Here is a 15,903-nt window from a genome sequence, read left to right on the forward strand (position 1 = left end):
TGTAAACAATGGAGAGCTCTACGATGGTTACTCTTTCCTTTGTTGCGATCGCGATTTCCAAATGTCAGATAAACTCACGGAGGGTGGTGTTTCAGTTACCGTTAGGAAAGATTTTTCTATTAGCTCCATCATATCCTCAAACGCCCGTTCTTATAAGTTGCTCATTGCCCTAATTCCTCCTCCAAAGAGTAATAATAATAATAATAATCGTTGGCGCAACAATCCATATTGGATCTAGGCCTTGAAGTGTGTTAGAGCACTTCATTCAAGACCGTACCGGTACACTGTAGGAGACAATGTGGTCAGCATTGCGCTCGCCCGAGATTATTACCCTAATTAGACTCAGGTACTCATTCACAGCTGAGTCGACTGGTATCCGACGTCAAATCACGATACAAATTCTACTGTCACCAGTGAGATTTGAACCGCGACCTACCGTACGACAGCCTTGTGCTCTAACCACTCAGCTAACCGGATACTCGAAAGAGTGCCCCGCTTATAATATCATGTATCTACCTTGTTCGTATCCAGCCTACCATGTCGAGGAATTTCTCGATGTACTTTCAAATATCCTGGTTCACCTTTCATCCTCCGCGGGAATTTCAATTTTCTTTCCATTGAATGGCCAGATTTCCTTGGTGGTCCCATCCGCGCTAATAATTTGACCCCTTCCCACTTAGCTCTGATCAGGTTCATGAATTCTTGGTCCGGCTTTCAATTTAATGTTAATCGCAATCACAATAACCACTGTCTCGATTTGTTATTGACAAATATTCCTGAAAATCGGTTCATGTTATTTCCTAGCGATTCGTCTTACCTTAAAATTGATGCACACCATCCGCATCTGGAAGTTGATATCTATGTTAATCGATCTAATGCCGCCTCGCAAGGCGCTCAAATTCAACTTTCACAAGGTTGATTTGCGAACTCTGAATGATTTTCTTAAAGCAATTGACTGGAATGGTTCTGAGTATATTCACGCGGTATTTCTAGCGATTAAATTATCCGAAATAATTAAAAGTTGCTTTTTCTACTCGCTAGTGCTATTTATTGGTCTTGCAAATACCGATGTTTCGGGAACCACTTGTTAGCACTGATGAAGGGAACAAGTGGTTAATGAAATATCGGTATTTACAAACCAATAAATACCACTAGCAAATATTATACCCCAACACCAAAAGCTGAAAATACCCGACCTATATCCATCCTTTCCTCGTTCTCCAAAATTCTTGGAAGATACGTAAAAGACTGCCTTTCGTCTCGTGTCGGTAATTTTATTGTGAAAGAGCAGTATGGGTTTAAATACTGTCGCTCGACTGTAACCAATTTATTGGAATTCGCCAACTTTGTTGCAAAGTCACTAAATATAAGAAACGATATCCATACAATCTACACTGATTTCTCCAAAGTTTTCAATCCTATTTACTCTCCTTGCTCCTCACCAAACTCCGATCGTATGGATTTCCGAAAAGTTTTCTCTTCTGGTTAATATCTTACTTAGATGGTAGAGTAAATCGTGCCTTCTTCAATGGTTGTATCTCGTCTCCATTTTTTCCCTCATCGGGAATACTCCAAGGATCCATCCCCGATCCATTTCTGTTTAAATTTTTCGGGAATGATTTTTCTTCCTTGCTTACCTGTCCTAGTCGTTTGTATGCAGACGATTTATCATTGTTTTCTGTTGTCGGTTCGCCTAATTATCAATGCAGCCTTCAGTAAAAATTTAACACATTATCTCAGTTGTGCGTTCGTAAGAAGTTGTAACTTAATGTGGAGAAATGCTACTTTTTATGATATTCTTTAAAAACTTTATTATTACCTTGATGGTCAGCCCTTAGCCGTGATTGCCTCTTACAAGAACCTGGGTGTGACCTTTGACAGCAAACTCCGATTTAATTTTCATTAATTCGATGTACTCAGCCGCGCTTCCAAAGTGTTCGGTTTTATCCTTTGTTCTTCCTATCAATTCATGGATATCCATTCCACAGTCATCCTTTATAAATTTTCGTCCGCAATAAATAAACAATAAGTAATAGTAGTAATGCTTCGGTAATGTGGTTCCCTTGCCAGAATTGTGATTGCCATGCAACTGAATCCCTGGCATCTGCAATCCCGTAAAGCTTTGACTGATACAGTCTTTTTCAAACTTTGTAATGGCTTGATGGACAGCTCTGTAGCTTCCGAAGTTCATTCAGACTGTCGAAGCACGTCCTCTATCAAGCCCACTGTCTGGTCAATTGTACAGGAATGCATTTTAATCCGATTGTTTGTAGCAGTTTGATAAGCCCGTTTACATTTCCAAACTGCTTTTGTTTTTTCTCTGGTAGCAGATCGACTCCTTCCTCGTGTTGATAAGCATTGTTAGTTGGGCCATTTACGCAGACGTTTTCGTGAATGTACTTTTTTAATACTACCCACTTTGTTTTTTTCATTAGTCAGCCTGAGAGGATAATCTTTTCTCTTCACTTTTTCAATGACCAGCGTCATAAGAGGCGGGTTTCAATTATCGGCAATATTATGTTTTCTTCTGAAGTTCTTGCATCTAGATATTCTTAACCTGGGTCCCAAGAATCAATTTCTGGCATTCAAATCACCACCTGAATTGAAGTATCTTCTAAGAAGCTTAGAGTCGAGCGAAGTTTTCCTTTTTTACACTGGATCGGGGCAGACAGCATATTGAGAAGATCTTCACATTTGTGTTAAACAGTTGTAGACCAATAGCCACAACCTGCACCAGTGGCGTGGGTTAGGAACGAAGGGAAGCAATATTTCTTTAATTTATAGAGTTCAGTTGTTAAAATCATTTTAAGAACTCAGAACCGCTCTCATTAGCTGCTTTGTGCACCTAGGGATCACAAAACGAGGACGTGCAGGGCTTTGGCCCCCATGTTACCATACACAAACTGTAAGAAATATATATACATATGTATACTTACATGTGAAAAATATATAAATTCGTAAATAAATAAATAAACAAATTAGTTTTATCATGATAACTGGTTGCTATTAAAATTATTTAAAAGTCAACAGCGTCAACGATAACGTACATGAAATAGGTATGTTCTATAACAATCTGTAATGAGTATCAATCAAATTTTCGATTCTTGGACCATTGCCAAATTTAGATAAAGCTTATAACGATCTTGAATGCTCTGATGATTTGTCCCTTGTCTTTCAACAGCTTTGTGAAAATTGTTCAAATCGACGAATCTTGCTGTTCCCCTCACGCTATTTTCGGTAGAAAATGGCAGTCATGCCCCACAAAAGAATTTGTTATTAACGTCGTAGTCGGTGAACCAATGCACAAAATTATACAAGTTACTGGAAAAATTACGAACGTAAGATTTTTTCCCGTTTTAATTTTTAATAGCGGCATTGCACAACCCTTTACCATCCATTAATTCAGTAAATACACCACTATGCTACGTGATGGGCACTACATGCAGGACAACTGCCGCGACGCAGTGTGTCAATATTTCATTAGCGCGGCAGCCAACTACAAACAACTACATATTTTGACATTTTAACAGGTGGATACACACCAAAACTTAAAAATCGTAGCAGTCAACTGAGTTCATTATATGGAAATGACATGCGACACTGCAAAATATTCTCCGCCAGGCAATTTCGTATCGCGCAGTGCAAGCCTACAAAATCATATAAACATATTTTGACAGGCAGTGCAGTTTGTTACCGCGTTGCGTAACGTGAACGAGGTCGTCCCTTAAGGCACTGAATTCAGCACAAATGCCGCGACGCAGCATGTCTATGTTGCACTAGCGCGACAATCAACTGCAAACAATGCATGCATGTTTTGACATTTTAACAGCTGAAAATAATCCAAAACTGAAAAATCGTAGCAGTCAACTGAATTAATTATATGGAAATGATATGCGATGCTACAAAATATTCTATGCCAGGCAACTCAGCTGCTTCGCGTCGCTTAGCTAAATGTCGCGCCGCGTAGTGAAGCTCAAGTGTGCATTACTGCCTACATCATATAAAGATACTTTGACAGGCAGTTGTGGCCGCGTCGCGTAACGTAGATGCAGTCGTACCTTTAGAGCATTCATTGCTCATTTCGGTCGGAATCAAATTGGAAACTTGAGCATTCATTTCTCATTCGATCGGTTTAATACCCCACACGATTCATCAGCAACCAATTCTGCTGCTCCAGAGACAAATCTGAAAACACCTTCAAAAGCATGTAATTCATCGAACTGGCTCCATACAATTTATGAATTCACGATGAGTGCTCAACAATGTAATGAATTTCCCAATATACAGGTATATTTTAAAATGCCTTTTAAAGAATGTGCATCACAATCTGTTTCTGTGACCATATAGTGGCATCCTCCTGATTTTTTTTAGATTTTTCGGTTCGGTCGATTCTGAAAATGAGTCCGTTAAAGAAATGATCACTTACGACCCCCCGCACTCCCTACCTTTCCAACAAATGTCAGCTTCGAAAAGTACTAATCGAGACCTTTCATTTGGTACCCCGCATGACTATATTTGATGACAAAAAAATTTACACCCTCTTTTTGCATGTATAGGGCCAACCCTTCAAACTCGACGTAAAAGGATGTAACTCACTGTATGCGTGAGCGTCCACAGTTCCCACCTTTCCAGCAAATTTGGTGTCAATCGTTGCAACCGTTTCCGAGAAAAATGCGTGTGACGGACAGACAGACAGTAAACCGATTTGAATAAGGTTTTGTTTTACAAGGCTTTCTTAAGAATGGCATCAAGTTCTGGAACGTTTCCATTATTGAAATTGATGAACTCTGCCTTTTTGAAACAGTTTTTATAAAATCTTGCAGCCAAACTTCGCTTTCTAATGCTAACAACTTTTTTCACACAAGATATGTTTAGAAACACTTTATTATTCCTTGATCGAGTCACTGAATCAATTTGGTTGTATTTGGAGGAAGAAAATTATTCTAAAATTAACAAATGTTCTGTTTATTTTGTTGTAATTTGGGTTGACCACTATAAGAAAGAAAGAAAAGTGGCAAAAATCAGTAAATAAATAAAAAAAATTATGCACTTGGTGTAGCATGAGACTAGTCAGACTCGACGGACGTTTTTGCTATTGACACGATATTACCACTCATAACTGAGCAGCAAATTTGATGGTGCCGGTATCGTGATATGAAAAGTATATTCTTATTATGGAAAACTGCAATTGTGTTTTATAACAAACAAAATATCGACAGAAATATATATTGATAACTTAGACGACATTTTAATTAGATATTCAAAAACTATATAATACCATGGAATTCGCACACACACACATAATGACAGTATTCATATGGCACAAAAATCAAAAGAAAATTTAGTCACGTTCAATACTATTTCATGATTTGCAACCACAAGGCCAGGTCTTAATCCAATCGAAAATGATTGGAGTATTTCAGCAAGAGTTTTCTAGGCAAATGGTTTTAAGTCTACTAAAAATAGCTAATTTTGCAAGTGGGGTTGGATTTGGACATAAACACAAATTGGAAGTTAATTAATTCACTGCCAAGCAGAAATCACAACCCATAAGACCTACGATGAGGAAATCCGCGCACAGTTGTTGTCAGTCAACAGAGCCTATTTCAGCTCACAAAAGCTGTTCCGCTCGAAACGTCTCACCATAGGATCAAAGCTTTTACTGTACAAGACAATGATCTTGCCAGTCCTCATGTATTCCTCGGAGACTTGGGTTCTTAGCGAGAAGAATTGCGAACTCTTGGGAGCGTTCGAAAGAAGAATTTATCGGTTGTTGCGCCGTTGATGATGATGATGAAGTAATTGCCCAAAGAATTACTAGAAACTCAAAATTCTCAAAACTATCGATCACAATTCGATATTTTGATAGTAATTCTAGCGTGGCTAAGCAAAGTTCGGTTCATATTTTTGAAAACTGCCATTATCTCTGTTTTTCTTCTTTTTAGGTATTAGTATATTTTCCATTAATTAAAAAAAAAATGTATATTAACTTTATCAATGCATTTCTGTTTTACTTCATACTAACAAATTTCGCACAATGTAATACTGCAAAGTTTCGCGGAAATCCACCTAATAGTATTGCAGTCGTAGCAATTCAAACATCAATTTACTCGATCATAAGCCATGCAAATAAGATCCTGACGTCATAATTAACGAGAATAATTAACATACGAGTGAAGAAGCTACTTTTCCCCAATCCTTTTTTGTATTTGTTCTAGGTCAACTTCTTCTCATTTGCTAATAACCTTGAACTCCTAGTGTGAAGCGGATGAAGTTGGCCATTATCAATACATTATTTTCCAGATGAAATTAATGCCCTAAATGGCTCTTTAAAAAATAGTACCCAATTGAATTTTTAAATATGTACAACATAGAAATTGTTATACCTGAAGCGGAAGCTGGACGGTTTCCCGACTTGTGTGTATTTGTTTCAAGTGGACTCTGCAGACTTGCTAATGAATAATCAACACTCACTGTGAAACCAGATACTAATGAAGTCGAGGAGGCAATAAAAGGAATGAAATCAGGGAAAGCCACAGGACCTGACAACATCGCATCTGAGCTCTAAAAAGCGATTACATCCGAAATGAGGATATTCGCGATCGTATGGCGTTGCACCGATCGTGGAAACATTGCGAGAGAGGCGCCTTCGATGGTATGGTCACGCAATTCGTGCTAACAAGAATTCACATGCCAAGATTGGTCTGAACATCGAAGATGTTGGTAAACGACCAAAATAATAATAATAATCGTTGGCACAACAATCCATATTGGATCAGGGCCTTGAAGTGTGTTAGAGCACTTCATTCAAGACCGTAACGGTACACTACAGAACACTGTAGGAGGCAATGTGGTCAGCATTACGCTCGCCCGAGATTATTACCCTGATTTGACTTAGGTACTCATTCACAGCTGAGTGGACTGGTATCCGACGTTAAATCACGATACAAATCCCACTGCCGCCAGCGAGATTTGAACCGCGACCTTCCGTACGACAGCCTTGTGCTCTAACTACTCAACTATCCGGACACTCAACACAACAAACAAACGACCAAAAGGCAGGCCGAAATAACGGTGGCTTGATACGCTGAATGCGGATTTAAAAGCCTGAAGATTGCACCCAGATCAGGCATTCGATAGAGCCAAATGGCGAAACTGATCGCGACGAGCCGACCCCACTTGTAAACGGGACAAAGGCCGAAGAAAAGAAAAATGAACGTGGACTTTTATCGATACAGTAGTTTCCAGAACAAATGAGTTATATAAATAGCTTTTAAAAAATAGGGCACAATTGAATTTAGCAATGTGCAAGTGGAACCATTGTGCATTCATGATTCCTCAATTTCCTGACTTGTTAGAAGTAAATTGTTGAAGATATGTAACTATAAAAAAACTCTCAATATCTTATTATCAAAAATAACAAATTTTATCCAGACGAGAATACAAATACGGAATATTATAGCTTAATACTGCCATCTGCAAAGAAAAAATAAGGTTAGTCGTATATCCGCTTCAAATAGATAATTTGTAAATTACAATTTAACGACTTTATCTTTCCCGGCTGATGCCACTCGTGAACCATCCGGAGCCCAATCTACACCGAAAACCTCGTCAGCATGTCCTGGCAGCTCTTGACATAACTTTTTTGTTTGAACACTCCACACTGCAAACACAAAGAAAAACTGTCGTAAATACATTTTCCTAGCTAAATGCATTTCACTTACCCTTCAAAGTTGAATCTTTACTTCCACTTACTAATAATCTTGAATCTGCCGACCAAGCTACTGTATAAACAGCTTGAACGTGCCCTCGAAAAGTGCAGATGAATTGTCCGTCGCTAGCTCGCCACAATTTTACAGATTTATCAAATGAAGCAGATGCGATTATCTTCACGTCAGGCGAATATTTGACATCATTAACAACATTCTGATGCCCTGTTAGACGAGCAATACATTTGGTTTGGTCTGATTTCCACAAGTATAACGTAAAATCATCTGAACATGATACCAGAGATTCTACTCCGTTGGGACAAACTTGTGTGTAGCGCTCCAGAGCCATTTTCTTCATCTCACTTTCTAGAATTTCAGTGACAAACTTTAGAAAAAATACCTTCCCATATTTTTTAACAACTTACCAGCTATTTGGGCATACTTCTTGTCTCTATCGTGTACCGGATGGAACGGTCCAGTGCGCAGAACATAATCTGTGTTTAATGCCAGTGAATTTACCCAATGTGCGTGGCCAGTCATTGTTCGACAGAGTGCACCATCTTTTCCTCGCCATACTTTTATCGTTCTATCTTTTGAGCCACTGTAGATAAGACCTGAACCGCCCCACCGTACGGCGGTAACTGCAGCTGCGTGACCTTAAATAAAAATCAAAGCGAAATTCATTTACAAGAATTGAATTGTGAATTACATGTTTTTCTTTACAAGAAAATACACCCCTATGTCAACCAAGGCTTCCTACTAAGATGCTCATATGTCCTATAAAGTAGCGCGAAGATATATATTTTAACACATTTTCGAGCAGAATTCACGGCAATCGAATCGAAGGTGCATTTTCTTTGATAGTGACATAGAAACCCTTCATGTAATTTTTTGTTTGTATTGATGGTCTCAGGATGTAAACAATTGGCCGCTAATTCCTGTCCTGCGCATCGACGTACGGTTGAAATAACTCGAGGGAGGCGCTGACCCGGCGTAAAGTAAACGGTGGCCACTTGGCGAGGAAGAAAAAGAAACGATGTCACTCATAAGACCAATACTACTATTCACAAACCGGCCTAGGCAATCCTCGGGGTCAGCAAACCTTATAAGCGATTCATCAACAGAGATACCCGACTTTGGAATGACGATGTATAAATAAAGGTCCACGGGAAGAAACATCTCTATCATAAGTTTCTCCCGATAAAGTATTGCCCAATTGGCAAATTTATAAAAATACGAATTTTTAAGTAAAGGAAGTGATCGCTGTTAATCGAGTTCTGTGAGGTGAATTTTATTAACTTCCAATTCTTTTGTTATCTCATACCGATTAAAAGAAATTAATCTCGAATCTTCGAAGTGACTACCCATGCCTCGGCGGCGCTAATTATTAGGAATATACAACCGCTCTTCGACGATGACATCGAGGCTCCCAGAATGTTCGCTTGATCTAACTTAAGCGAGAATCTCAGCGATGCACTTTGGAGATTCTAGGGTTAAGAGAGTTAATATGATGGGACTCTGGCGAGCATTTTCCTCTCTTTCGGTACTATCCTGCTGTATTCTGGCAAACCTGCTGGAAGTTAGCGAGAATTCATCGTCGAATTTATGTTTATTGCATCGGCTAGGGATGCCCTAATGTCCTAGGAACCGTTACCGTTGCTACGTTAAGTGAAATGTCACGTTGTAAAAAAATGGAATGGGGAATTACATAGGACGACATTCGACTTCAAAAGAATAATATTTTCTGATGAATCCAATTCAGTTTATTTGGATCCAATGAAAAGGCGGACGTGAGATGTAGATCGAGCGAACGCTTTTCGAAAATTCGCGTGCCGTTAGGCAGGGCGACTGCCACGATGTTGGACAATTGGCACTGATAGAAATGCTTACAACATTCAAAACGTGCTGGAGAACCATCTAATTCCATCAATAAGGCGGTTATATTCTCAAGAAGCAAACCCGATCTTTTAACATGGTTCTGTCATTCTATTAGTGTTTTTAATTCTTTGTTCATAATTCATTAGATAATCAAAACCAATAGTAATGAAATCTAACATTGCTTTTGTCTTTGACAGGTAAAAGATTATTTACCAGAAATTCGCATTTCTACGCTAAACTGGCTTGAAAACACCTCTGATAGGAACCCTATCGAGCACCTTCCGCAGACTATAAAGGTATAGGTAATTAACTAGGAACTAGATTAACTAGATCTCACAAAAATTAGAAAGTTAGCTCAAAGGTCATCGTTTAGTTTATAATAAGAAATACTTTAATCAAAAATATTGCTCCGATAAATATAGATACAATAAAAAAATAATTACTGTGCAATTAAAAGTATAACAAGTCGAGAAATCGAAAGCTGGACAGTTCAGGTATGGAAAGTTTTGGGTATTTCTCATATATTTGAGTGAAAATTACCGGCAACCTTAATGGTCATGTGGGTGAAAAGGCAGACGATAACAGGTACCATGGGGGAAAGGGATTCGGAGCGCGCAATGAGGGTGGCGAGCGTATAATCGATTTTGCGGATACACATGACCTCACATCTGAAGTCGATGGTAAACGATCAAAAGGCAGGCCTAAACAATGGTGGCTTGATACGCTGGCTGGGGATTTAAAAGTCTCGAGATTGCATCCCGCTTGTGAACAGAACAAAGACTGAAGAAAAAGAAGATTTGAGTGAAAATTTACCCCATTTTTACATTTTTTTTAGCTCGTGATGTTTATCCATTTAGTATGTTAGATCATTCATTTTTGTGTGATCATGACATTCAAAGTCTTAGATAGTATTAAAATGCTGAGATTAGGGAAAGAGATTCCTGACCTCTTTTGGGGCTGGTCCTGTGACAAGCCGACCAAAAAAATGCATCTAATGTCGTTAAAAATAAAATCGTTGTGCTAAATCATAAGCCTCAGTCGACGTGGCAATGCGGGCGGTCCTGTCGAGGAAATGATGAGTGTACTTGACGCATGGACGGCGTCAATACGTAAGTAAATTAGTCCGAGCAAAACAAATACGTGTCTACACGCTAATATTAGCACCCTCAATGGGAAGACTGAGAAACTCGTAAGAGCCCTTCGCAAAAGGTGCATTGATATCTGTGCTCTACAAGAAACCCATTGGTCTGATGCCAGAAGCTGCGACATAGAACGCGAATCCAGAAAAATGGATATAAACTTTTCTATTTTGGTAGCTCACATAATCAATATAGTGTTGGCATTGCTATCTCAGAGGGTTTCCGGGATGCCATTAAAGAAGTCGAACGATTTGATGATCGACTGATGAAGCTCAACATTATATCAGCTGATCGCACTATTCACTTCTTCACCGCGTACACACCACAGACAGGTCAACCTGATGCCGAGAAAGATGCCTTCTGGCAACTTCTCGATGAAAAGACTTGTCACGTGCCTGCTGACCTTAATGGTCATGTGGGTGAAAAGGCAGACAGTAATAGGTGCCATAGGGGAAAGGGGTTCGGAGCGCGCAATGAGAGTGACGAGCGTATAATCGATTTTGCAGACACTCATGACCTTGTACTTATGGATATATGTTTCATCAAACATTTGTCTCATCTTTCTACATTTTATAGTGGGAACAATAAAACACAAATCGACTGTATTCTTATAAGACGCCGACATTTTACCACTGTCACTGATTGCAAAGCCGTTCCCTATGAGACCGTCGCACCTCAAAATCGGCCGTTGATTGCCATCCTGCGAATTAAGCCACTGATAAAACAGCGTAAGGAACGCATTGGCCGGCGGCGCATTAAATGGTGGCGGCGTCGTGAGAAGAAATGATCTTAATTACGCGATTACCAATCTTTACGAATGTGGAAGAATCGTGGAATCAAATGAAAGACACGATCCACAAAGCGGCCTCTGCAACCCTCGGGGTCACCAAGCCAGGTAAGCGATACATCAACCGAGATATTTGGCTTTGGAACGACGATGTTGAAATGAAGGTCCGTGAAAAGAAACGCCTCTACCACAAATTTCTCGACGATAAAGCACCAGCCAATTGGCAAATTTATAAGAATGCCGACCGGGAAGCAAAGAAAGCGGTGGCTATCAGACCATTACAAAAATCTTTACGATAAACTGGACACTCGGGATGGCGAGAAAGATCTGTATCGACTTGCCAAAAACCGTAACGAACGCACACAGGATATCGAACACTTGTATTGCATTAATGACAAGAACGGTACTTTGCATTTGGAGCAGTTTCACCTGTCAGCGCAACTGAAGTTGAGGAAGAAATAAAACGAATGAAATCAGGGAAAGCCACAGGACCTGACAACATCGCATCTGAGCTCTGGAAAGCGAAGAGCTGGGACCTAACACTGTGGCTCAGTGAATTTTTTAATTGGGTTATTCAGGAAGGTAGAACACCATCTAACTGGCAAAAAAGTACCACAGTTCCAATATGGAAAAAGAAAGGTAGGCCAGCAGAATGTTCAAATTATCGTTCGATCTGGTTACTTTCCCATACCATGAAAATGTTTGACACATTCTTGATAACCGTATTCGTGAAATCATTGAAATAACCGTGAATCAAGCCGGATTTGTGAAAAATTGCGGAACTACTGAGGCAATACACGCTGCGCGGTTACTCATGGAGAAACACCGTGAGAAGCATCATCCTCTTTACATTGCATTTCTGGATCTAGAGAAAGCGTTTGACCGTGTGCCACACGAACTCATCTGGTATGCTTTACAACAACACTTAGTGCCAACTCGTGCGCTGGGTTCAATTGCTCTACCACCTGTCACACGGGACATGCAACCTCCAGATGATGTTTTCCTAGTACCTAATAGCAAAAATGATCTCGAGCAACTTGTCCAAAAATGGAATGACCGCCTCATGCAACATCGTCTCAGATTGAATCTAAACAAAACTGAATTTTTAACGACCGATCCCCATGAAACAGGCACAATCATTGTCAGTGGCAGTGATCTGCCCAAAACTGCCGACTATAAAAGACAATGAACGGTGTCTTGCAGTAATGGAAACGAAGAAGTTGCGTTGGACTAGTGGCGATCACATCCGAAATGAGGATATCCGCGATCGTTATGGAGTTGCATCAATCGTGGAAAAATTGCGAGAGAGGCGCATTTGATGGTATGGTCACGTAATTCAAGCTAACGAGAATTCACTTCTGAACATAAACGGTCAAAAGGCAGGGTGAAACAACGGTGGCTTGATACGCTGGATGGGGATTTAGAAGCCTCGAGATTGCATCCATATCAGGTATTTGATAGAGCCAAAAGGCGAAACTGATCTCGACGAGCTGACCCCGCTTGTGAACGGGACAAAGGCTGAAGAAAAAGAAATTATTAATAATTTTCATTACAGATTTTTTACGAATCTGCAATAATTTTGCATCGTCTCGGCCTGATCAACCTTCCTTGGCACCAAAATAAGTTCATTTTCATTAATTGTAAATCAATGATGTTTTATAGCTCGCCCTCGTGTTCAAGCAATATACTATAAAAAATGATTTTCCCATTAAGGAAAGGAAAAAAAGTAATGCTATAAGAACGATTTTTCGCTTGGTGTAAAATGCGGTATAAGTGCTCTCTTTCGAGAAGAAGGGGAGCAGGAACATATACACACATTATAATGACAAATTCATTACACCTTCAAACAGCATTGATTCATTTTTGCACATTAGTGTATATATTACGTGGAAGTGTTTAGGTTGCTGTCCATTTTCCAGAAGGAAAGGAGTATGACGGAGATGTCCTCAAGGTAACTCAACCAATTCCCCGAGAAGCTAAGTGGAAAAGAATTGAGAGGCTACCAATTGGTTGAGAGGTGGCGCAAAGAAGGCTGAGAGGCAAAGACAGCAGGTGTCGCGACTGATCGTAGTATCAACGTCAGATCACCGATATCCAGCGCAGCGAGAAGCGTTTAATAACAAAGTGCGAACTTTGCTTTTCTTTCCAAATCCAGAGTCATTTGACTAAAGTGCGTGACTTGGTGAGTGAGCAAATAGTTGTCATCAGTGTAGTCGAGGAGTTTAAGGAAAAGTTTCATGGCCCATTAAATTATTTCACGTCTTTCGAACAAGGCAGCATAAAGAACGTTACCGGTAACAATAAGAAATAATATTGGTCACAAGACGCAAACCTGACGGATTCCGCTTTGGTCCTTTCCTTTGAGATTTTGCATTCGGTACGACATGTGATATTTTAACAGCTAGCCGTTCTGGAATTCCCCTCCTATGTAGAGCACGTCAGATACACTCCCTGTTCCCGCCACGGAAAGTATTCTCGAATTCGATGGAGAGCAGGTGAAACACCAATGCCCGAGGATCCGGAGCGGAAAACAGCCTGCTCCCTATCGATCAAGTTTTCGAGTACTTCCTTGATGATTGTTATTATCGTTGCGACGATAAGGATGACATAGATATCCCTGCAATTGTCTCACTCAAGAAGTTTGCCCTTGTTTGGAATCTTAACGATCATCTTCTTCACCAGCTATGAATAGCTCTGCAGGGAGACTCTTAAGCTCAGCACTCCGTTTGAGTGCATTGAAGGCCGCTAGCTATTTCATCCGCAACATGCGGAACTTCACCGTATGTGATACAGTTAAGGACCATTGTGGAGTATTCCTTCCACCTTTTCAGCTGCTAGTCATGTAAAGGAAGAGGTCCCATACAGGACCATGGAAAGATTTGCGATAACATGCAAGTTATTTCGTGATATAGTATACGGTCCCACAATCATTACTATCTGCGGCAGCCGCAGTGCCCCTGCCCTGCTGCAACTAATTCCCTTTTGTCACGGTAACACTAAGTTACCGTATCGGAGCATCACCGCGCCACGCTCGCCAACACTTGCAACGATCAATACAGCCTTCATTCCCTTCCGTTCATCGATCGGCTTCCATAATTCTCAGTCAGGCTAATTTTGTTACAGCACTTCAGAATGTAGCCCATGGCCGATGTAACATCCAAGAACAGAACATTTTTGATGAGGTTGGGAGAGAGTTAGTCGTATTTCTTGGTGTATATGTTATTGATCTGTTTGGAACATATTTTGCCTTCCTTCAATATTTTCGCTTTCTATATGCGAAAGATAATTGAATTAAAATATCTAATCTATCTAAAATGGAGAAAAAAGAATAATAAATAGCGGTAGCGTAGCAATTCAATTTTAGAACTAGGCCTTAAAGCATGTTAGAGTTCCCCTTTCAAGACCGTGGCAGTAGGAAATACGTATTCGTAAACGTTTTGCTCGTCAGAGAAATACACAAAAAAAATTCTTCGGATTTTTACTTTATAAAGGGTTATCAAATATAACGACTTACTTGAAAGAACTAATTGACACTGTCCCAACACTGTATCCCAAATGCGAATATCCCCATCGCTCCCAGCGCTTGCCAGTCGTCTACACTCCGGGTTCTGATGATAGGGCTCCCAACTCAAGCCGTGAATCCACTTCTTGTGTCCTGTAAGTGATCGCCCTTTCTGCTTGCCCGTTTCTGGATCCCAGATGATAATAACTCCGGCTTTACATGCACTAGCTAACTTTTTGCTGTCAGGTGACCAAACGACGCAAAGCACCCATTGTTTGTGCCCCGTGCAGGTGAAGAGTGGCGTTTCTGTATTCAAATCCCATAACCTGACTGTAGTGTCACCTGAACCACTGGCTAAATGCAGGCTGTTTGGGCTAAACCCGATCGACACCACTGCCTCTGCATGTCCCGGCATAGAACTGGAGCATCTTGTCACTGGACGAACTTTGAAAATTGCTTGTGGTTGATAAACAATGTCGAAAACGTTTTCGGTATCCGCAAGTTTCAGGTCGATGGTTTTACTTAAAGAAACCTTGATTTCTTTATCGTCAGCGAAAAACAAGTAAGGAATCTTTTCTTCGTTTTCTAGAACAGCATTCAGAATTAATCCCAGCTGCTCAGCGGTCACATCGGAGGGGACGTGCATCGGCACTCCAACCTCTTCTCCAATTTCCGAAATAAACCGTGCTTGTACCGTTTGTGGTACTTCATCCTTTTCGTCAGTATTGGCAGACATTTTCTGCCTTTTATTAGACATTTTTCCTCTATTCACAAATACTATGTGTCAGCACTCCACACCGCAAGGAAACACAACACTCCAATAAACGATCCCACGTGCCTGTGGCACCAGCTTATTTATCTGTCATTACAGCGGGGAAATCTTCGTTA

At 40.3% G+C, this 15,903-nt stretch overlaps 1 protein-coding gene across 1 annotated transcript; it reads right to left on the reverse strand.

The window, feature by feature from the left end:
- Positions 1-7,402: 7,402 nt before the first annotated feature.
- On the reverse strand, positions 7,403-15,878 carry LOC119657080 (protein Notchless). The gene is made up of 5 exons (XM_038063835.1): positions 15,028-15,878; positions 8,135-8,365; positions 7,725-8,075; positions 7,537-7,663; positions 7,403-7,476 (listed from the first exon to the last, which is right to left on the reverse strand). The coding sequence occupies exons 1-5, from the start codon at positions 15,770-15,772 to the stop codon at positions 7,464-7,466; spliced, it is 1,467 nt and encodes a 488-aa protein (XP_037919763.1). The 5' UTR covers positions 15,773-15,878; the 3' UTR covers positions 7,403-7,463.
- Positions 15,879-15,903: the final 25 nt, after the last annotated feature.

This window comes from Hermetia illucens, chromosome 5 (genome assembly GCF_905115235.1).
Source record: "Hermetia illucens chromosome 5, iHerIll2.2.curated.20191125, whole genome shotgun sequence".
Lineage (NCBI taxonomy): Eukaryota > Metazoa > Arthropoda > Insecta > Diptera > Stratiomyidae > Hermetia > Hermetia illucens.